This window comes from Triplophysa rosa, linkage group LG25, assembly GCF_024868665.1.
Source record: "Triplophysa rosa linkage group LG25, Trosa_1v2, whole genome shotgun sequence".
In the NCBI taxonomy this organism is placed as follows: domain Eukaryota; kingdom Metazoa; phylum Chordata; class Actinopteri; order Cypriniformes; family Nemacheilidae; genus Triplophysa; species Triplophysa rosa.
Window position 1 is genome coordinate 6,318,393 of NC_079914.1, and position 24,210 is coordinate 6,342,602.

At 38.8% G+C, this 24,210-nt stretch overlaps 1 protein-coding gene across 3 annotated transcripts; it reads right to left on the reverse strand.

The window, feature by feature from the left end:
* Positions 1 to 24,181, reverse strand: shoc2 (SHOC2 leucine rich repeat scaffold protein). 3 transcript variants are annotated; one of them, XM_057325025.1, is made up of 9 exons: positions 24,093 to 24,181; positions 3,930 to 4,910; positions 3,507 to 3,644; positions 3,273 to 3,403; positions 2,972 to 3,160; positions 2,546 to 2,668; positions 2,210 to 2,347; positions 1,772 to 1,889; positions 1 to 1,694 (listed from the first exon to the last, which is right to left on the reverse strand). In XM_057325025.1, the coding sequence occupies exons 2-9, from the start codon at positions 4,567 to 4,569 to the stop codon at positions 1,486 to 1,488; spliced, it is 1,686 nt and encodes a 561-aa protein (XP_057181008.1). In that variant the 5' UTR covers positions 4,570 to 4,910; positions 24,093 to 24,181; the 3' UTR covers positions 1 to 1,485. The 3 variants fall into 3 exon arrangements, with proteins under 3 accessions (XP_057181008.1, XP_057181009.1, XP_057181010.1); XM_057325026.1 differs by lacking the exon at positions 24,093 to 24,181 and adding an exon at positions 23,291 to 23,415; XM_057325027.1 differs by lacking the exon at positions 24,093 to 24,181 and adding an exon at positions 23,280 to 23,401.
* Between the last annotated feature and the right edge of the window lie 29 nt (positions 24,182 to 24,210).

Below are 24,210 nucleotides of genomic sequence, written 5' to 3' on the forward strand. Positions count from 1 at the left end.
TTCAAATCAAAACATTTAATAAAGATAGCATTAAATCCTCAAAAAAAATCTAAGTTCTTAATAGAATGTGTTAACATTTAAATTTGCTGAGGCAAACTTTTTTCATTCATTGTTATACAATATACATGATAGACAATTAAAATAAACGATAAAATACTTTAGAAATTATAATAAAAATGCCCCCAACCATTTGTTTAATCGGTAACGTAAAAAATCGCGACCCTTTTACTTGAGGTGGATGCCAAATATCAATACAAAGTGCATTAAAAGCAGCAGCATAAGAGGGGCGGTGTATGAAACAAAATAAGGATCCTGTGACCATGTCGAGGTTCAGTGTTCTGAACAGTTAAAAGAGCAGAAATCAGGGGGTTACGTTTAAGACCGGTCCCATAACGCCATTACTGGCGAACCGGACCATAAAATCCTTCAAAATTAACGAAAAAATTGATGTGAATGGGTGTTTTGGCATTCCTCACAGTAAATGTGGGCCTTTAACTGCTAGCAACGTTCAGCACCTGATATGTAGATGCAAACTGATAGAACACAAGCAGAGCGCAACACTGTGGATATGGCAAACAAGTAAACAATCTTAGACCCACAACCCAGACCTGCACCTTATTAGCGAAACCCATGACGTGATTGTTGTCGATTAAAACAAATCTAGATCTTGGTTACGTTATTTCATTTTCTCTAAACCGGTTCCTATAATGAAAGAAAACGTTACTGATCACTGCAGATTTACCAACTTCAAGCATAGCAACATGGCACGCCTATCCCAACACTGAATAGGAATGAATATTGAAAAATGGGACTGATTGAGTAATCAAAATTATTACAAAAAAGGAATTACGGAATAAATTATGCTTTTGTAAATTCAACCTTTTTGTATTAAAAACCTCTTGGATACTTATGTTCAGACACAAACCACCCAACTGCACTGAATAGGCACAATTTCTATAATAATATTAATAATAATAAAAAATTAAACACTAAAATTTGTTCTCTGCTTCCGAACAGGTCCTCTGTACAATAAAAATCTTTTGGTTGTGGGATGAAAAGATCTAAAAAAAATAAATACAAAAAAATCAAACAAATAAAAAAATCAAACAACTAACATACAGTATGGCGGCAGCAGCAGCAAAAATGAAGTTGTTTCTCAAAAATGAAGTTGAAAAAACGTTTTGTTTTGCATACGACTGTTTTTCCTGGTGCCAAGAACCACTATAATGACTTTCAATAAATTGGCAAAATGATTGAAACATTTTAAGAGCGTCGCTTCTCAGAATCACTGATACATAATCATTAATTTTGGCAACAAAAGTCTAGACATTGTGTTCTACTCGACTGGGGTAAAGGGGGCCTAACTGGCTATTATTCCTCCATTTGGAACCCAGTTATGCAGTTTGCTGTCCTAGATGTCTTCGAGACGACATAAAAGCGATTCTGTTTTTTCCTCTACAGTGTGTAAGCCTCAAGCATGACATTTCAGACCATAGCTCGGTAGGGCCCCTGCATCTTTAGGAACTGGATGATAAATGAAGGACCACCAGCGACGATCTGGGGTGGGAGGTGACTGAGGGGGCAGTTCTCTATGCTCATTATGGACAGCTTACTGCATAGGGCCAACTCAAACGGCAGGCTGTGCAGGTTAGGGTTGTCATTTAGGTACAGGTCCTCAAGGTTCTCCAGTGTACCTGTGGATGGAGAAAAAAATTAGGATAGGATAAGCACCATACAGGCTTTGTGTTTGATGACAGCAGTGACATCATACCGATCTCCTCAGGTAGGTGCTGCAGTAGGTTCTCTCCCAAGCCCAGGTAGGTCAGGTTTGTCAGGTGACCGATACCTCTAGGCAAAGTGGTCAGCTGATTATTGGTCAGCACAAGTTTCTAAGAAAATGAACATGAAACATTGAGATGAGTTCCAGAGCATCCAATAGAGCCACTCCAGATCTGCATCTAACCACAGTCACTCCAGATCTGCATCTAACCACAGTCACTCCAGATCTGCACCTAACCACAGTCACTCCAGATTTGCACATCACCAGTCACTCCAGATCTGCACCTCACCAGAGTCACTCCAGATCTGCACCTCACCAGAGTCACTCCAGATCTGCACCTCACCAGAGTCACTCCAGATCTGCACCTAATCAGTCACTCCAGATCTGCACCTAGCCAGAGTCACTCCCGATCTGCTTTAAATGTCCTACCTGTAGATCCTTAAGGTAGGCAATCTCATTTGGGAGGGACTCCAGTTTGTTCTCCTCCAAGTCAAGCTCTCGTAGTTTCCGTAAATTCCCAATCCCGTGAGGCAACTTTTTCAATAGATTGTTGGACAATATAAGAACCTGAAAGAGAACAGTGTGAAACCATAAGCCAAAAAAATGACACTAAACAACATGAGACCCACTATGACAAAGATCAGTGTGCATCAGTAATCAGTAATGCACTTGTAAGAATGTGTGTAGTTGCATGGACTAAAGAAAAACACCCTTATATCTTTAGATTGCAAGTGATCCATTACAACAGATGATATTGTACAGCACCTCTAAAGACACAAGGCCGCAGATATCCTCTGGAATCTTGGTGAGCTGGTTTGTTGCCAAGTTCAGCTCCACCATGCTGGTCCACGTCCCAAAATCCAGTGGGAGGGACGTTAGCTGGTTGTCCTTTAAGTATGGTTAAAAAATATAAATAATGTTAAATCACCAGTAACATTTCTAGCTAAATTAATGACAATTCACATCAAAAGACACCTGATATTAGGACAACTTTATAACTTATTTAAAAAAAAAGAGCAGCACTTCTTAGAATGATGTATATCAGTGACGCTTATATTAGTGATGCTTAAGGTAAATACTACTATGTAGAGCTTATTGGATAATATTAACAGATGCTTGCCTAAGTAAACACTACTATAATGTACACTAAATGTTAATCCTTAAATCTAGTGACTTCAAACGTGCTTTTACCTTCATATTGAGCTTGCTGAGCACTTTGGCTCTGGAGAAGATGCCAAAAGGGATTTTGTTGATACGGTTGTGCTCCATGTTGAGAGAGTAGATAGTGGAGAACTGGGAAGGGCCTCCCACTGGGTAAGACTGGAAACAGTTTCTTGCCAGCGTCAGACTCGTCAGGTTGACCAGGCTGGAGAGAAGACCCTGAGGAGGAACCGATGTGATGATATTAGTGACAGTGATTAGACAAAATTAACATGACAATCTTGTTAATTAGCATAGAGCTGGAGATTTCTAAAATCAAAGCAAGCCTCACCTCTGGTAACACTGAAATGTTGTTGTTTTCAAGGTTAAGCTCCTCCAGCTCTCGGCACTTCGCCAAGGATCGAGGGATCGCTGAAAGACGGTTGTACCTTAGGCCCAAACGGTTTATACTCGACAGGTTACCTAAAACAGTGAAGGAACGTGATTAACTCCACTGTTATAATCGAGTTTGTGGTTGACTTCAATGAAATAAAACAAGTCATCCCCATCATGAGTAGATCCTAACCTATAGTCTCAGGTAGGTCAAGAAGTTCATTGTGCTGCAAGTCGAGGTTGGTGATCTGAGTGCAATTGCCAATCTCTTTAGGAAGGTGCTCCAGCTGGTTGTGTGCTACATCCAGCGTTATCAGGTTACATAGTTCACCTATAAAATAATCAAAGAACATGACATTGCTTCTAACTAAATATATTTATTCCTACGTTAATTCTTTCAAATACTTAATTTTTCATTCAGTAATGGACACTGCAGAAATAATTAACCAAAAAAGTAAAACTGTCACATTTACACGCTCAAATCAATTATATTTTGAAACATAGACTACTTTTATGTTTCTCTTTAGTCGTTTGTGGGTGTCCATCCCCAACTAACTAAGAATACAAGTTTGAAACAACATGGGGGCAAATGACAGAAAAGGATCACGTCACTCACCGATCTCTGCGGGAAGCTGTTTAATCTTGTTCTCTCGGATGCTGAGCATGGTGAGTTTGGACAGGTTCTTGATGTCCTTCTCCACGGTGGTGATGCGATTAAAGCGCAGGTAGAGCGTGGTGAGAGAGGTGACGCGGTAGACCACGGCTGGAATCTCCCGCAGTTTGTTATGCCGAAGGTCAAGCATACGCAACTTTTTCAGGTTGTCCAGAGCGTCGGGCAGGCTGGTGAGAGAGTTCTCGCTGAGCGCCAGCGTCACCAAACCCGACAGGCAGCCCACCTCCGGCGGGAGGCTCTGCAGCTTGTTGCTGTACAGGTAGAGCTCGGTCAGCTGGGTCAACTCCTTGATGGAAGAGGGCAACTGATGGATGGATCTCTTGGAAAGGTCCAGGCGCATCGAGTTCTCCTCGCGGCACTTATTAAGGTCCTTGATGACCTCCGCATTGCTGGATTTTTTGCGGGTGCTGGGCGGCGGGTTGGGGCGTTTTATCGTGCTATCCAAGGTGAAGGCCACGGCGGGCGAAGCGCCACTTGCGTCCTTCTTCCCGTCTTTGGCATCTTTCCCTTTGGTTTTGGATTTCCCTTCGGCTTTCGGTTCCCTCTCCTTAGAGTCTTTATCTTTGCCCAGAGTACTGCTCATGGCGAAAGCCCCTCAGCCCAATGACACATGGGACCCTCAGTCTCTTCTTTTTCTCTCTCTCTAGTACTTTGTTCGGTATTCAGGCGCAGTTCTGGTATTGAACCAAAGGGAAGGGGCTATTAGATCTGTCAGTGCTCATACATACCTGTGTGTTCCTTTACTTGTGTTGGAGGGCTGAGACAGTCTGTGCTCCTAAAGGGGTTAAAACTCCATGGGGGAAACGCGTGTTTGCTGTAGTCGGTGTGGTGAGGAGGCCAGCAGCATCATGCTTGTTCACTCTTTCCCTCAGCTGGGCTAGAGCTGTTGTACACAGATAGGTTGCCAGGATTCATATCCTGTGGCTGTTAAAAAAAACTAAGTTTAGTTTGGACAAATAATCGACAAAGACAAGAGACTTAATATGTGCAACTAAGCTATCCGATTTCTAAATGTAGGGCCCTATGAGATCCGTTTAATTTTTTCTCAAATACCGTTTTATATTTTCCCCAATTTTTTTTCTGTTTATATTTTTCTGTATTCTGTGTTTTCCGTCTTTTACTTTACAATAGTAATTAATATATTGCCCACATGAAAAGGTACTTCAGTAAACTATAATATTCACTTATAAATAAAAAAACCCTACTAATTTAAGTTAACCAGACTTTTATTTTGACTGGTCTACACAAAGGTTGTTTGACAGTAGCTTCAATGCAGGTAAAAGCTTCACACGAGTATTAAGCATGCAGTACACGCAATCTAACCACTTTTAATACAGACACACAAAACAAGCAGATTATTTAAACCGCATCTGAATAATTCTAACGTTATTCATAGCATATCCATGTTTAGCACTACTTTCTGGTTAAGTACATTTGCCAGATTCCGTGCCATTCAGTGTATACAGCAAATTCCATTTTGATGCCAGGATTCCGTGATTCCGTATCGCGGATAACATAGTACCCTTTAAATGTCATGCATAAGGAAAAGACCAGAAATGAAACATTAGTGACAAAATAATTCTTCAAATTCAGGATGTGAAAAATGTATTTAAGAGCTTCCTTAATGGTGCCAACATTTGAGCCAGCATACAGTTCTTTCCTGTACGTTTACACCACAAGCAGTTTCAGGAAGACAAAACATAAAATCACTGTGGCCGTTTGAAGCAACTAAGGCCGCATTTACACCGCATGTATCAAGTGACCCAATTCCGATTTTTTCCTCCAATGTGGCACAGATCGGATATGACCCATAACCGTGTAAGCAGGAAAAAAGAACATGGATTCTGATATTTTCAGATCAGTTTCAGGCCTCAATCATATGTGGAAATAAATCTGATATGAATCGGATACGTGCAGTTGCGTCTGCCATGTAAGCAGACAGATCGGATATTCACCCGTCATTGTGAGTTGTACATCATTAATTCCTTTTAAACAGAGCGATGATCCCCGAAATTTTTATACAATTGCCAGGAAACAAGAGCTAAGCGAGTTTGTCAATTATTTGAAAACAAAAAAAAACTATTGGTATGCTCTATTTAGCTTAATCATGCATGAATGCATGTACATCCTAATCATCAAACTGAATCTCAAGACGGGAGAATAGTGTTGTCTGCTTAAATGCAGTTTTAAAGTTTGAAATTAATAAAAATTCATCACAATATCAAAAATTATCATCACAAAAATACAAATCGCTTTAATAAACTTGCTCAGCAGCCTTTAAAACAATTATCTGTTCCATGCAACGGAGAAGCTCGGGTTTCTCTGCAGACAACCGCTTTACTTTTAACAGGCTTCACTTGACCGAGCATTTACAGATTTTTTCCTCAACAAAACCATTACAAACAACATGAACATTATGATGATACACCGACCTAAGTGTCTTTGTAATATTAAATGCAGTCTGCTTTATTAAGCGGTTTTTCGTTCGGTTTGCTTGAGTTTGATAAAAAAAATCTAAATGATAAAAAAACTTTCTCAGACTTTAAAAAACATTAACGATTAAGTCATTTTTGAGTTCAAAAAATGCGCTGCTGTAATATCCTTTTATATTGCAGTTGCAAAAATGCCAGCTCATTTTTACTTTAAGACTCCACTGCGTTCCGTTATAATTTGTATTGAGGCTCTGTAAAATTTAATTTGACAGTTCATATTTATCTTTGTAAACTGGCTGAGCTTAATCCTTCTCTCAGAACCTTTCATTCTTTTCATTCTTATTGTCATTGTTCTGCATTTACCAATAAATATATAAGTAAAAGGTATTTACGTAAAATAAAAAAACAATATATGCTACATAATAATAACCCAAGCAATATAGCTTATTTAGCCCTATTTGACTAAATATAAAAGGAAGCGGCAATAAAAGCAATTTTGAGCTATTGAGCCACCTAAAAACACAGCAAGGGAAATTCCGTCACCTTGACATCCCTACATTCACGATTAAAAAATCTGCACATGACATTACATTACAGTACATTATCAAGTGTCTTTATGTGTGAAGACGCACTGGGGGACAAATCCTGGGACACATTATGCGTTCATTTTCCGAGATCTCTGTATGAAAAGGCTATTAAATAAGCAGCGTTTGTTTTTGGTCAGTACGTCTACCTCGGGTTGTTTCGCCATGTGCAGTGTAAATGCAGATATCGGATATGTGTCACTTTTAAAAGAAGATGTAAGCGGGTCATCAAAAAAATAGTCACAAAAACGGAATTGAGCATCAAGAACTGCAGTGTAAATGCGGCCTAAGAGCAATTAAATCCCACATCTAGTTCTACGAAGCATCGGGCCATCCCGTTCTGTTGGGGTTGTAGAATTCTCTTTTGTCAACAACCAACAATTTGTTTATTAATAAAATTAGTGCACACACTAGACAAACTTTGACAAAGCACTGGATTAAGCAAGCATGATCTTAGTTTTAAAGCTTTGGAAGGTAGGAACAATAAAAGTACAAACACAGGCTCATTGGTTTTAGTCATTACTACCTCATGCCCAAGTGCTGCCATTGTGGTTGGGCCTTGGTATTCTTGTGTGTTTGTTTACAGTAATTTACACTAGATTTTCATGTAGTTTGTCAGCAAGTATATAAACTGTAAACAGCTGTCGGTAGGGCTGAACGATTAATCGAAATCGAATCGCAATCGCGATGTGAGACGTTGCGATTTGCTAATCGCAAGAGGCTGCGACGTGGAAGCGATGTGAAAAATAGGAAACGCGTCTGTTCCAAACCCGCTTTGAGTGGCATTCTTGCTAACCAACTGAGTGAGCGAACCTCCGTTATGCCTAATCAGCACTGCCCTAGCCAACTGCGTAAACGTCCGTCATTAAAAAAAAAAACATACAGAAGGCAGGAGAGAGAGAGTGTGTGTTATTATGGCATCTGCAGAGTCAGATCGATCATTAGGCAAATAAATACTAAAGAACCGTCCAATTCAGAAGACCGCACACACAGCCTGTGTCATACTCGCGCGACTCTTCCCCGCGTTGTGCGTCTCGCGGACGAGCCTTTTAAACTTGACGCGCGCACACACAGCCTGTCATACTCGCGCGTCTCTGCCCCGCGTTGCACGTCTCGCGGACGAGCCGTTTAAACTTGGCGCGCACACACAGCCTGTTTCGTAATGACGTTTATAGTACTTGAGTCCGGCTTGGGCATCTGGCAATATGGACGAGGCTTGACGCACGCACGCACCTTGTGTAAACTCACGCCTAGCTCCGCGTTTCAAACAAATGTAAATTCTATCTAACTGTTTTGCTAATTTCACTTGGATGAAATTAAACATTCAGCACATTTTTTACTTGTTTTAAAAAATCCCACATACTTAAACAATAATAAATCAGCCTATGTAAACTATGAACTATTTTAATAATTCACTAACACAATAGAAAATGTTATGGATTTAAGGGTTACAATGGGAGTTGTATTTGTTTTAATGGAAACTATAATAGTGTACACTGGTAGTTGGATTCTATTGGTGTGATGTAATCTGGAAGTTGGGAACCAATTGAACAACAGTAAGTCCTATTTGAATAATGCCCAAAGCACACTACAAAAATTAATTTTGTAATGGTTTTAATGGAAACAATTAAATGTTTTTATTTTTGTTGTTTTCTTTCAGGGTAACTATACCCATACTGTGCTCCACACAACAATATTGAATTGAAGCTTGAATTAGAAAAGTTAAAATCCCAAATCAAATCGCAATCGCTGTCAAAAATATCGCAATTAGATATTTTCCCCAAATCGCACAGCCCTAGCTGTCGGTGCAATTTCGTCATTACAATCGTTGTTTATTAGTGTCACCTAACTATCAACAGTCAGCAACAAAATACACCAGGCTTTTCAATAACCATAATTATCACAAGTAATGGCAGCCTATAAAAATGCATGTGTAAATGCACTAACAAACAAGTACTGTGTGAGATGCTATGTTTGCATGAGCATGTGCAGTTCTGTACTTTATACAAACTTACAGACGTGCTGAAATTTGTTGGTACCCCTCCAAAAAAACGAAGAATGCACAATTTTCTCTGAAATAACTTGAAACTGACAAAAGTAATCCACCATTGTTTATTCCATATTTAATAGATATCAGACTTTGCTTTTGATTTTTTATTCATGAAATGGTTGTCAGTCAGCATCAGTCATAATTGCTTGCATTGGATGTTTTTTTTTCTCAAATCATTTTGCAATATAGCCTATAATAATCCAACAGTTTTAGTTTATTCGTATTTTTAGCTTATAGGCCTAATGTGGAATGACAGTTTTTAATGAAGTGTTTTGTTGTAGGGGTACAGAGTACCCCTTAATAGGGGCAGTCGTGGCCTAATGGTTAGAGAGTCGGACTTGTGACCAGAAGGTTGCCGGTTCGATTCCCAGGGCCAGCGGATTCCCCCACTTGCTCTCCTAGTGATAGCTGCCCACTGCTCCGGGTGTACGTGTGTTCACCACTTGCTGTGCGTGTGTTCACTACTCTCTGGATGGGTTAAATGCAGAGGTCACATTTCAGGTATGGGTCACCATATCTGACTAATAGGTCACTTTCACATATAGGCTATTCATGAAGGAACAGGGCTCAATTTTTTGTTTGAATTTACTTTGTTTTGCTCAATTTTATATTAAGTTGTATTGTATATTATTGAAAAAGCAAGACAAATTATAAAAAGCACATTTTGACTATTCAGTTTGTGCAATAGTGAAAAAAAACATGTTCGGTGTTCGGTATTATTCGGCCTACGGCCAAGTGTTTCACATCATGTTCAGCTTCGGCCAAGAATTTTAATTTCGGTGCATCCCTAATTCAGATCAAGGCTCATAGAAGGCCACTTCTGAATAGTCCAATGTTTTGTTCGACAGAGCTTTCTGACACTGGGCAGTACGTTTCGCTCCAGAATGCCTTGATAGTCTTGAGATTTCATTGTGATCTGCACAGATTCAAGGCACCCTGTGTCAGATGCAGCAAACCAAAACATAACCGAGCCTCCTCCATGTTTCACTGTAGGTATGGTGTTCACTTCTTTGAAAGCTTGATTTTTTTCATCTGTGAACATAGAGCTGATGTGAATTGCCAAAAAGCTCCAGTTTTGACTCATCTGTCCCCAGAAGGATTGTGGCTTGTCAATATGAATTTTAGCAAATTCCAGTCTGGCATTTTATGTTTTTCTTTTTTTTTATGAGTCCCCCTGGGTCTTCTTCCATGGAGCCCACTTTTGCTCAAAAAGCGATGAATGGTGAGATCAGAAACTGATGTGCCTTCACCTTGGAGTTCAGCTTGTATCTCTTTGGCAGTTATCCTTGGTTCTTTTTCTACCATTCGCACTATCCTTCTGTTCAATCTGGGGTCGATTTTCCTCTTCCGGCTGTGCCCAGGGAGGTTGGCTACAATTCCATGGACCTTAAACTTTTTAATAATATTTGCAACTGTTGTCACAGGAACATCGAGCTGCTTAGAGATGGTCTTGTAGCCTTTACCATGCTTTGTCTGTCCTTTGCTTTCTCTGGTTCATTCAGTGTGGTGCACACAATGATACCAAACAGCACAGTGAGTACTTTTCTCTGTGCAAATAGGCTGAATGACTTATTACAAGATTGGTACATGTGTGATACTAATTAATGAAACTAATTAGTTTGAAATACCACTATAATCCAATTATGTATTATCTTTTCTAAGGGTTACCAACAAATGTGTCCAGGCCATTTTAGAATACCCTTGTAGAATAAGCAAGAATTCATCTCTTTCCACAGCTTCTTTGCTTTATTCTATGACATACCAAAGGCATGCAAGTATACATGATACAATAGCTTTTCATTTCATCACTCTTCAGGAGGAATGAAGCATTATTTCAACGAGCTGTAAGGGTACCAACAAATTTGAGCACGTCTGTATAAGCATGTGCATATAATGTGAAATTTACGTGTTGTGTGTTCGCAAGCCTACCAAGCCCAGATCAGAGCTGTGGAAAGGTTAATGCCGCAGGGAATAACTTTGCAAGCGCTCTTTAAAGATCAAGCTTCCTGCAGGTTGGAAGACCTTTACGCCTAAGGAATCTTCAACAATAATAATAGTAATTATTATAAAACATATTATTATATTGTAATATACTGCAGTATTATATATATATCATCATAGTTATTTTACTTCATGAACGTTGCATTTAGTGATGCGTCAAAATGAAACTTCTTGGCCGAAACCGAAAATTCAGGATGCACAATCAAATTTAACTTTTTTTACCAATCATCCAAGCATTGCATTTCTAGAATAATTCTAGAATTATTATATCCATAACAGTAGTTAAGTTATAGTCAAACTCAGCAGCTCTTGCTAATACAAGAATATATTTATATATGGTGCAAAATCATTTTAATGAAACCAACATGCAGAACACAGAGGGGCAGGGAGTCTGTTCATGTAAACAGGCTTAAAATGAGCATCAGTGATAGCAGCACCTGCTGGATGACAGTCCACATAAACTACATCATCGGTTATTGAAAGATCGTTCCACTGATCATTCACATCTATGTTAAAAGTCTGTTGCGTTTAAAGCTCAGCTTTAAAATAGGGATGGGCATTTTTCAATAATTTCATATTTGAATATTTGTTTATTTAAATTAAGTTAATAATGACATCATTTGTTACATTTTTATTTAAAGGCGCAGTTCTTAATTAACAGCGGCCACTAGCGTTGTATTATAGATTTGCCACGAATCGCTCAGTCCAAACACGACGGTGGCCACCACAGTACAAAAAGATGTCGTTCTCATGTTGACGCAGGGAAGAGATTTTGCGGGCATTAGAAAGACTGTAGAAAGAGCTATGACTTATGTATTACATAAAATAAAAGGTTTGTGGATTTTAAGTTTAAAAAGAAGGATAAAAGTCAGGCAGGAGCTGGACCTGTGTTAATATTATAAAGACTTTACAGCAGAGACAGGTTAGAATTAGCAGATATGTACTCAGATATCTATGGAGATACTTTCCAGCAGAGAGACGTTGGAGAGAAAGATCGTCTAAAAATCACCCCCGAGGAGGATACTTTGAATCGGATCAGTATGAGTAACATACTAACATACCAAGATATGTTGTTGTTGTAATATTAGCTGTGTGACGGAGCAGTTTTGAGCGTCATTGTTTATCTGGAACCGCTTTAATATTGTACTCGTCCAGATACTGGAGAGAGAGAGCGAGAGCGCGTTGGAGCTGAAACTGGAGTGCGAGCGAGAGCGCGTTTTATTCTTTTACTCAATGATGAATAAACTTTCACTTAATCCGCGGGTCACAAGCGTTCCGCACCGGTTCTGCACGATCCGTACGAATCACGGATCTTCCCGCGATCCATTTCACCACAATACCGCAGCGGAAAGGAAGAGGAAACGTGCATGTAGAGTTGTTTGTCCGTTTAGGGCTGCTGTACAAAACATGGCGGCGAATTCAATGTATGTAGGCCCGTTCTGTATGTAGATATAAACATCTTATTCTAAGGTATTACAAACTTAATGGTTCATTACGTAAGGTCTTTATACACCTCTGAAGAAATAGTTTTGTATATTATATTGCATTTCCGTCAATAGATCCTCCTAAAAATGCCATATTGTTCCTTTAAGTCACAATTTCACACAAAGCTTATAATTATCACTAAATATTCATAACGCATTAATATTATATACTGTATAAATGTTTTTTTAATGTTGAAAAAAAGAAAAAATAGAAAAATACATAAAAACTGAATTTAAACCTGCGCAGAACGGTATAATACAAAAAGAAAACAGACAAAACAAAACGAACAACACCCAACGTATATTGACAGTCTGTGATATGTGGTTATCTTGTTTATTTAGTTTTACATGTTCTTGATAAGAAAAACAAGCATATAGGTCTATTTTACTCTGGTGAAAGACAAGCCGACAGCGGAGAAAACGCGCTGCTCTTCTCTAACTCCCTGTTTACAAAACCCAGATCTGACAAGAATATCTGGCTTTATTGTTTAAAATGAAGTAAACGGGCCCCGCAACAAAGACGGAGCCATAGTGCTTGTTTTCCTTATAAGTGACCATCATATGAGGAAGATATTTCCTGCTGATCAGCACGCATATAAATATTGTTTTCTTTGTCGTTCACGGTCAGTGTCTGTCTTGTTTAGCTTTGCATTGCATTTGCATCAATAAATAAGGTAGGCCTATTTATTTCAACTAAGGTAAGGAATCATAGCGCGTTTTAAAACAAACAAAAAAAGCATCCGTGCGAATTTATTTACAGGCTGTCACTTGAAGGCAACGACCCTATTTGAACTTCTAGAAGGAAAAATCAGGCTTTTAGGTATGGAAAAATGTGCCAGTCTTATGTTAAGGCCAAATTCATTAACGTTAGTTGCAGTGAAATGTACATTTTCATGTTTCAAGTTGTTGAAATTAGCATTACTTCGTATATTTTTAACGAACGAATATGAATTTACTCAGAACAACCGCTCCAAACAAGTTATGGTAATAAATTAATTATCAGGGCTCTAGACTAACTTTTTGCACTGGTGCGCCTAACTTTTTTTCTTAGGTGCACCAGCACAAAAGTTAGGTGCACCCAAATTTTCGACCGCATCGCATTTAACATCGCTGTTCTAGCTCACTTTTTTTTTTAGATCGCTGTCCATATAGGCAAAATTGACTTGTAAATGATTAACTAACAATCTGGTCAACATAAAGTTCTTTATTTGAAGCACAATTCTACAGGAAAGGTAACTTACTGAAAAAGTGTTGGTGCTTAAAGTGCTTCACTGAACTGAAACTTCATCTCAAGATAAATGGACCAGGGCTTGACATAACCTGGAGGTGGATGGCTCCGTGTCAGAGCATTGCTTATGATTTTCGGACCGATCAGGCCTTAACTTAACATTATTCACGAAAAAGTTGTCAATCGTTCTTTTCATCTTCTCTCATCATCCGCGGCTACATCCACTCTGTTTAACTGATGGGCCTATAGGCTCCTCCCCTCTCTGTCTGACTGCAGCACACGCATTTTCACACGTACACACCAGAGGTTGCGCTAGACTTTTTATTGTCCGTTATTTTGACGGACAGGCTCGTAAAAAATCTGTCATAATCTATTATTACCCGTCACTATGGTGCAAGGTGGCGTTAGGTGGCGTTAGGTGGTAATTAGTATGTTCGTGACGTCATCACGCTGTACTTGCGTCTCGGAACTTGTTGTATTTTAATACAACTGAATGCCCAATAAAGCCGTTGTTGTTTATATTCATCTATATATTTCATGTTTTAATGTTTATGTTCATATGTGATTCGATCTGGGAAAAGTAGTTTACACAGGACTGGCGGGAAATGTGCATTGATACTCCTTCATTCTTCATGTTATGTGGTTTACTTTGATAGGTGAACTGTCTTTCCCGCGTCCCAGCGCGACATCCGACGGGTTTTCCCAGATCGCATCACATATGTCTAGTCGGTAACAATGACAGGTGAAAACACGCACGTCCCTTCGCGAGCATATCACGCTCTAATGAAGGGAAACGGGGAGTTACAAATTGCCCTCATTGTAATCCGTCAAAATGACAAACGGACGGCCTTCAGATTTTTCCGTCACTGGTAAAAAAAAATCTGTCAATGACAGAGAATTTTCGTTTAACAAACACGTACAGGAAAATCTGGACCACGGCCAATCAGAGGGGGGCCCGGCCCTTCACTATCTCTGATTTGTTTAGACAATGATATGGGCCTAATGTGTGTCTGTTGTTGAATCACAGGGAGACTTTCAGAGTCGCGGAGACTTTTTTTCTCCCTCGAACGGCTGGTCGCACCGGTGCGACCTCAGATTTGTCTTAGTCGCACCATTGAGAAATAAGGTCGCATGTGCGACCAAATTGGTCGCACTCTAGAGCCCTGATTATTGTTAATAATTTAATATTACGTTGGTATTTTTATACCTAATGTAAGTAATGTTAACGAATTCTGTGGCTCACCAGTTTTGAAACATTTTAATATGGTGATGTAGCCGAGCATAAAACGCGATCCGGGCATCCGGTGTGTAAACTTACATTTTTTTAAACAAGATTGCGATCTGAGTGAACAAGATTTAGGAACACATACAAATGATTTTTTTATATTTTCTGTATATTATAAAATCATTACAGATGAAGTGAAGAAGTGTTAAATAAGACGTGACAACTTTAAGGTCTTCTGTAGCGGTAACTTAACCTTGTGGTGACGCAGTTTTATTCTTATGAAAAATACGAAAATTTGAATAGCATTTTTAATATTCGAATAGTTATTGCGGATCGAATATTCAAATTTTTGAACATTCGTGCACATCCCTACTTTAAAACGTGCACGAGTTAATGCGCGTGATCTCCGCCAATAAAGAAACATAAAGGCAGTCACGCATCACACAGATCTTGAGTGTCATTTTCTGTCCGCTGGTTTTGAGCTTTTCTTGTTATATTTATTAGTTTTAACCTTTGTTATGGCAGGCTTACACGATCATCCTTTGATAACAGCTTGAGTGAGCACAAGCACTGAAGGGAGAGGCGGGGGCGCCAGATATTTTGGTTTCTATTTCATTCTTTTTTTATATATATAAATTTTCGGCAGCCGAAATTGCATTGATAAATATTTTTAGGCCTCAATATTTGTATTGTGTGATAACTTTTATAAAAGCAATACTTGAGGCTGGTGCTTTATCGTAAATAAGTCCCGGCTGAAGGGGTTGTAGGCACAACGCTATACGCCTTTCAGTCATGACTTATTTGCGATAAAGCACAGCCTCTCGAACCTTACTGCTTACATATAGCTAGGCATGGGCCGAATACCGGTTTCAAGGTATACCAAGGTTTGAAAGAATCAAGGTTTTAAAACCACTAACATTTTCTGTGATACCGTTTCTAAGGTATGAGCTGTGTTTACACAAAAATACGTAGTTAAGTCATGTAATGCATTGTTTGATGTTTAGGCCTAATATATGGGGTATGACAAAAATATATATTTTTAAAGAGTATTATCATTTTATAGCTTTATTTTTAGCTGACATACAGGTACATCTAAAAAAATAGAATATTGTGAAAAAGGTGAATATTTTTTGTCACTCATTTCAGAAAGTGAAACCCATGAAATGAACAGTGATTACCGTCCAAAAAATGACCTTATATTTCATGACCTTTCATCTTGCATCTCGAGATGAGTAGACAAGGTATTACACACCACATCAATAGAACTGGAGGAAATCACATTAGGAGTTTCTGCTGACCTGCCTCTTTATATGTCGACTTGCAAAGACTCAAATGCATTGTAAACAGGTCACTTTAATGTTAAAATAGCTACTTGTTTATTACAACACAGTATTATAGCGTGTATCAACATTTCACGATACGATAGTACCTCGATATGAAGACTACGATACGGTATTTATTGAATTTTGTGCAGGAAAAAAAACAAAACAAATGAAGACTTGGAAAAATGTGGCATAAGTGTTTATTAAACTATGACTGAACAAAGATCACATTTATTATTTTTAGATTAGGTCATTTTAAAGTGCAAAGAACAGTAATATAATAGCATTAAAATTAATAACATAAAAATTGAGAACATGAAACATGAAAAAATGAAAAAAGTTTGAGTTGTTTGTCGACTTTTAACAACTCACAACCAGTCAGGTACTCGCCTCATTCACTGCTTCACTCACTGCTATTTTTTTTTCTCCTCGTATCATCATGAAACTTTTCAGGGTGATGTAACAAATGGCTCTTCACATTAGTCGTATTCCCCGAATTGTACTTCACCGCAGTCTGGCAGTGTCTGCATATTGTTTTTTGTCTGTCCGTCACCTTTTCTCGTTTCTTGTTACGGGAAAACCGAAATGCTTCCACACATGCGATTTATAATTCGCTTTAGCTTCAACTAGAGGTGGGCGGAATGGCCAAAAATCTATTTCAAGGAATGAGTAATTTTATTTCACGGTAACGATATATTTTATGAAACAATCTCCCATTATAATTCTATATTTTATACCTCATTTTTCTTAGATTGATTTAACTAATTTATTTATTACAGTTCATTTAAATGCTCACCATAGTTAAAATGTAGGTAAGTTATGAAAATGTACTAAAGATATCAAATTAAGTTCTGATAATCAGATGTATTATTTATTAATATTTATCTTCTGGCTATATCATATGTATACAGTAGGAAGATAGACAACATATATAACAATAAAGTATGAATATGCACAAACAATGAGAGTACAGTATATGACTAAACTGGTGTTCATGGGGTCTGTACTGTAGGTCTTTATCGCTCTTCACTCTCTATTAGATGAGCACTTTTAGTGTGTTGCGACTCTCTGTCTTTAGGTTTGTTTATTCTCGGGCTTGTTTTTGCACTGCGAGTCTCTGGTGACTCCTCACGCGTTTCCCAAAACTGGAGGTAGAGCGCATCACATCAAAGCACTCGTGCACGCGCTCGCGAGCATCATCGCGCATTTCAACGCAAGTTTCACCTTGGCTCGCCTGAAGTTAAACTTTATAAAACTATTAACAGCTTTTCAAAACAACCTGACTTCTGAAATACGTGTTGAGAATGAGCTGTTTTAAATGCTGGCGCAGATCCCTGCACGAGTACTGCGGGTGAGAGAAGCGCCGGACTGGAGCGGATCACTAAACTACAGACTGAAAGAAGGTCAAAAGAATGTTTGATACGTTCATTTGTTACGGGTGGATTAATTCATTAGTTTTTTTCAGAATAGCGCCTAATTTGCAGAGCGCAGAGTTAACCACACCTACTTATTTACATTCCGCGGAATACATGGAATAGAAAAATCTCTTACGGTTGACATTTTATTCCGCGGTAACCGAATATTCCGTCATTCCGCCCAGCCCTAGCTTCAACAATTTGTAAATCCGTTTCTATGCCACTAGCGGCATCCACCATTTTCGCTCAACTTGATCTGTAGCAGGCGGCAGCAGAGCGCAGAGGATGATGGGCACGCATGGGTTGATGGGAATTGTAGTTCCCGCGTCCCTCAACTCGCTCCATTCGGCTGAAAAAACTACACTTTGCCTGGAAGATCTATCGTCATGCGACCACGATAGTATCGAAAAAAAAATGCTATCGCAATACTTCGATATTTACAATACCGTTACATAGGGCTGGGCGATATGGCAAAAAAGTAAACTCGATAGTTTTTTTCTATATTGATCGATAACGATATTTATTTCGATATATATTTAATTAAAAAACTGTATTTAAAAGAATCTATTTTAAATACAGTTTATTAACAAAAGTTAACCTTTAACCAGTTAAAATTCAATTAAATTAATGCACTGTTGCAACACGGAGGATATTAGGCCATAAACAACATGTACCAGTTCATTCAGTCTCATTTTGACTCAATACGCCCTTTTCACATGACGTCACGCATCTTCCGTTCTGCCGCGAAGCAGTGTATCATTACTTCCGCTAGCACTCCAGTTCATAAGGTGGCGGTAATGCACCTATAAGCTGATTTTCCAACCGCCAGTAAAACTCAAGAAGAAGAAGTTACTTCCGCTAGCGCCTCAGAATGGAGTTTACCAAGTGGCTTGCACATCTGCCACAAATACGTATGATGTACAACGTCTTGCAGACAAATTTTCGCTAACGACAAGATCAAAGCTAGAGAAAGGATACAAATTCTTCGTTGAACAGTACCTGTTTGATTATGAAGGTAAGTGTTTTGTTTTCTTTTTGTGTTAGCGAAGGTGCTAGGATAAGTACTTGAATACGTGTTCTGTCAGCTTTTTTTCTCACTGTTGTTAAATTCCAGCGCGACGGCAAAACGGAAGTTCTTCTTCTTGTTTGTTGCAAGACGGATGTTATGATGCACTGCTTTGCAAAAAGGCGTAAGTTAAGTGACGTCATTGTGAAAAGGGCGTATTGGAGTGTTCATTCAGTACATTCAACCAATGAAAGGGCTCCGTTACTGTGTACATTCGAACGCTATTGGCTCAGCACCTGCGCACATACATAACGCTGCAATAATGTCTTGCTCGAGTAGTGTGATTCATTCATTGTATTCAGTGAACCTTAAAGACATCTCACATAAACTGTAGTACATTTCTTTAATCATGCAAGCATCTTACATACAAGGTTCAATATTTTAATGTGCACACAAACTCACTTTATTACATCTCTAATCTGTACATGGCAGTGCTGGTTTGTTTCATATGCACCAGCTCATGTTAGCAGATATGTTAACGATGGATATAAAAACGTTTGTGCTTGAGTTTCGAAAGTAACTCGCTTGCAATTGCGCCTCAAGTTTGTTTTGTTTAACCGGCGATTGCGAAAAAAACAAGACACTTGATAAACCGCGTGATGACAACTCGAGGTTAGTTTCACCTTTGTTTCCGCTTCCAGTAATGTTTTCCTCCTCATGTCGAGTTTTCTTTGCCAAGTGCAGTATGAAATGGACTTTGTACTTTGACGCGCATGATAAAAGCTGCACGCTGACTGACTGTTGTTGCGTTTATTTCTGCTGTCTGTTAGACTGTAAGATTAATCCATATCGAGTCAAAATGCCAATAGCTTATCATCGTTTTTGAAATACATTCTATCGCGATTCGATATGATATCGTTTATCGGCACAGCCCTACCGTTACATCCATAGCCGATAATAATCCAACAGTTTTCGTGTATTTGTATTTTTAGCTTATAGGCCTAATGTTGAATGACACTTTTTAATTAACTGATTTATTGTAGGGGTACAGAGTAACTTGCTTTACATTCTTTTAGCAGTCAGTTATAGGCCTAATATAGGCTATTCATGAAGGGAGAGGGCTCAATTTTTTGTTTTAATTGACTTTGTTCAATTTTATTTTAAGCTATATTGTATTTTATTGAAAAGCAAGACAAATTATAAAAAGCACATTTTGAGCATTCAGTTTATGCAATAGTGGAAAAAATGGCTAAATAAATAAAAGAATTGCAAAAAAACATGTTCGATATTCGGCCAAGTGTTTAATTGTTATTTGGCTTTGGCCAAGAATTTTCATTTCGGTGCATCTCTAATTTGATCTCTTAAATTAGATGCAGGAAAGCCCAGCACAACTTACAGCCTTAACTAAGCTCCCCATAAATCCAGAGGCTGTGATATTTTGCAGAAAAGCCACTTGAGAAAGTCTCTTCTAAGCAAGATCACTGGTTTCGTACAACATGACTTCTAGGGCTGGGCGATATTGACCAAAATTCATATCTCTGTATTTTTTTGATGAAAAGCGATATCCGATATGTATCCGATATCCGATATGGAATAAATGTTTACTAGCAAGTCAAAGCCTCATGTGAGATGTCACAATCACCTATATTAAAATGGCTTGTGAAAAGAAATTCAATGACAGGGTTTTTTCCCTATTTGAAAACATACACAAGGTTTTTCCTGGCTCAAAATGAGGCGGAGGTGGTGCCATCCTGATCTTGTACACACACATGTAGGCCTACCGTACCTTTAAGTGGCTTAACCAAAGTGACTTTGACCTATTAAAAGTTCTAATAGAATTAGATGAAAATTACAATTATTAAGTTATATAAAACATTAATTTTATTCAACCAAACAGAAATGTTTTTTTTTTAATCAAATAACGCATTTTTATCATTTTCAACTAACTTTTCAGCCCACAATAGCCAACTGAATTAACCAGTCTTACTAAATGATCAAAGCTCATTCACATCTTGCATTCTCTGTGGTTCACTTTAAATGATTCAATGATCTCTTATATTCGCTAGTGACTGAAAAGTTCAGTAGTTTAAATGAATCGGTTCAAATGAGTCATTCATGTGCGAGTCGTTCTAAACACAATGTGCGTTCATACTGGCGAACTCGCTGTATACAGTATACGCTGATTCAACGATCCAATTGCACAGCTAAAGACATTACAATGATGTACGTCATGTTAATTTAATAAATTTCAAGAAATTAAACGTACTTGGATGCAAAACAAACAGCCGTGAAACACAGGCTGGCTCTTGTTCTGCATCTCTTTTTAGCGCCTCAGTGTGCTGATAACGAAACAGCGCCTCCACTGTGGTGTAATGTCGCAACTGCAGTTACAAATGACAGTCTGATAAATGCACGCAGCATTTCTTGTGAAGACTCACAACATACACAAAATTTTGGCGAGAGCCTGAGGCGGCACGACATTTGACACGACAATTTCTCTATGCAGGAAAAACCCTGCATACAGCTGCACACCACTTGTTTAAAACATGTAAATTGAGGGGGCCGTCCAGTTCGCGCGCAGAGTGCATGCGTACTGCGCATGTCAGACACCACAGAGCTGCTTCAAGTTGAACACACCCCATATAATACCTCGATATTAACGATATCGTCTAATCCCGCATCGCGTTGAAAAATTTATCGATATATCTTAAAAATCGATATATCGCCCAGCCCTAATGACTTCCATGAGGGAAGAGTAAAACCAACCAAATATAGAAGATCAATACCACAACAAATAGAGAACCCAGTCCACCTTACACTGTCTTTTAAAAAACAAAAACTCTTTGCTTTCTAATGGCTCGAATACTTGTAACAGCAATGATCTATCATGAAGACATTCATTGTTTTTTCAAATCTTTTTTCAATATTTCACAACATTAAAACCGTTGTAAAACTACAGAAACATTCAATAAATTGTGCTTGTATTTTTGTTTATGGTTACAGCAACATTTTCAGTGGTAACCTGCGGGATGACCAAACAGCAAACACTGTAGTCACTTTCAGTATTGGGGCATCAACAGCACTCAACAACACACTGGAAAGGTATGTGCTTAAAAAGTTTGTGTCTTGACACATGCTGTAAAATGTTGACTACTTTTAATATTGCCATTCGGGCATTAGGTTTCTCTGCTTTTCGCCATGAGATTTGTCTACTAAAGACAAAGATATCTAATGCAGAGAAATAACTGACGTTATTACACAAAAATATATCGTATCGACTGTATCAGCCAATTGTTACATCTTTATTTATTAATTCCTTTCAGGTTTTGTACAGTGTTACAGTGCAAAATGCTCAAGACTATTTCTGATTTGTTATAATTTATATATTCAAATGTTTTGCTATCTGGTTTGTCCCGAAGCACATCAAGACAACCTATAAAACAACACAGATTTCAAATCTTGTCTGACACTGTATAACAAAATTTACATTAGTTCACATCCCATTAGAAGCTTTAAACATACAGGAAATAACTCAGAATAGCTTTATGCAGAAAACTGGAACAATTCTGGATATGTGTTGTGGGCGAAGACTGCTGAACAGCAGTGTGGGTCAGAGGTCATCCTGCACTATTTTCTCCTAAACATGCACACAAGAAGACCATAGAGAAATGCAATTGTCCTTTAACACACTTCTTGAGTCCTTGTATCAGATCAACAGAAGATGCATCTCATATTTCTACAAATCAGTCCTGAAATCAATTTATGGAGTTCTGCTTGTCTGAAAGAGTTGAAAATGACATATTGTAACATTTTCTGTAGAATTCTGTCAATACAGGCTTCAAGTCTAGTGGACAAAAACACATGCATTACACATATCAGGTCATCTAGCCACATTGAGGGCCTTCACTTATTCTTTCCTCACGCACTTGATACGCAGCCTTTATTAACCCCGAAGTCTGACTACACAGATGCACAATGACAACAAAAACAAGCAGATCAACAGTTTTTGGTGAATTTGTTACAAATTGGTTATTTGGGTATTGATACGGGGCCTACATGTAAATTATAAAACTATAGTTCAATAACAGATGTATATGTCAAATATAATGTGTTGTACTTCAATACACACCAACGCAAACCATATAATACCGCTGTCTACAGCACATCTAAATGTGCATTCAAACAACCAAAGGGCAGAAGGCATTTGTACAGCAGCCTTATCTGATGTGTTAAAGTGCTCAGAGTGCAAAGCGTCTGTTTTGCAACATGCTAACCATTCCTTTCTGGTAAACCACACAAACCCCTAACCTGTCACGAACATCGGCTAACACGACATAGATGAATTAAAAAGTATAAAACCTCTGTGGCTGCTGGTTTCGTCGTGATAGGTGTCATTATCAACAAACAGTTTGAAAGCTGGCTAAGGAAATCTCTAAAATAGCATTAGCCACCCTTCAGCTGGGGCTAACAAGCTAACAGCATTAGCGCAGCGCGAGACATTCACATAAAAGCAACACAAACCAAAATGTCACTTCACACTTCTCACCAGATGCGTACAATTAGGATCAAGATGTCTCATCTTGACGAGAAGACAATAAATCCCAGTAGTTAGGCCTGTGAATTTTCGCTCTTGTCAGACGGGCCCGCTCTGAAAAACAAACTGTCATCCGCCAAACGGCACTCGTAGCAGCTCGAGCTCGAAGCGGGAAGAGCTCAATCCGCAACGAGTGCGTGTACTTGCGCGTGCGTGCTCGTGCGTTTACTTGCGCGTGAACGCGCAACAGTCGTGCTCCTCAGTCTGTTGAACTGACACTGATGATGAAGGTGTACTATTTGTACTTTACCCTGTCCCTTTTTTTGGTTAGTTTTTATTACGTAGCTTTAATTACTTTTACAAGAAATGTATACATGCTGTAAGAATGCAGTACGCGTTGGCAATGTTGAAAATGTTAACAATCACCCTATAAAGCTTTGTTGACTCTGACTCTAGTCTATATGACCATTTTGGGACAAAATCACTATTTTGTTTACTGCCGGGTGACACCCAGACGCGTGCCTTGACCATAGATGGCATTCGCGGTACATTATTTTTTCTCTTAATTCTTTTATTTTCTCTTTTAAAAGCCTATGGAATATATATCAAATGATAAGAAAAGACATTCTTCACACGCTCTCACACACACACACATAGAGCAGCGGCCATTCCGGGACTGAACAAAAGAGTGCATTGAAATCCCCTGAACGCGGACAGCGGCCGCGTTCATTCGACCGCCGAATGTTAACGTTTATCGGGGTGAATATAAACCCTGAGCTGCGGAAGTGTGATTCGGAGGCGCATACAGCAGTAAAAGTGCTTTACCTTCAGAGGTGTGACTCCGCCATCCTTGTTTCCTCCTCCTTTCCAGCAGTGCTGCTGCAGCTCGAGCTCCCCTCCCCAGCGCGCGTCACACGCACGCATTACAGACGCGTCACGAGAC

What these genes read in the sequence shown, in the direction of transcription:
- shoc2 (XM_057325025.1), bottom strand. Translation starts at nt 4,569, where the DNA reads ATGAGCAGTACTCTGGGCAAAGATAAAGACTCTAAGGAGAGGGAACCG. An exon ending in TGACCTACCTGAGACTATAG is followed by an intron (nt 3,404 to 3,506) that starts GTTAGGATCTAC and finishes TCACTGTTTTAG; the next exon opens with GTAACCTGTCGAGTATAAAC. An exon ending in ACATTTCAGTGTTACCAGAG is followed by an intron (nt 3,161 to 3,272) that starts GTGAGGCTTGCT and finishes GTTCCTCCTCAG; the next exon opens with GGTCTTCTCTCCAGCCTGGT.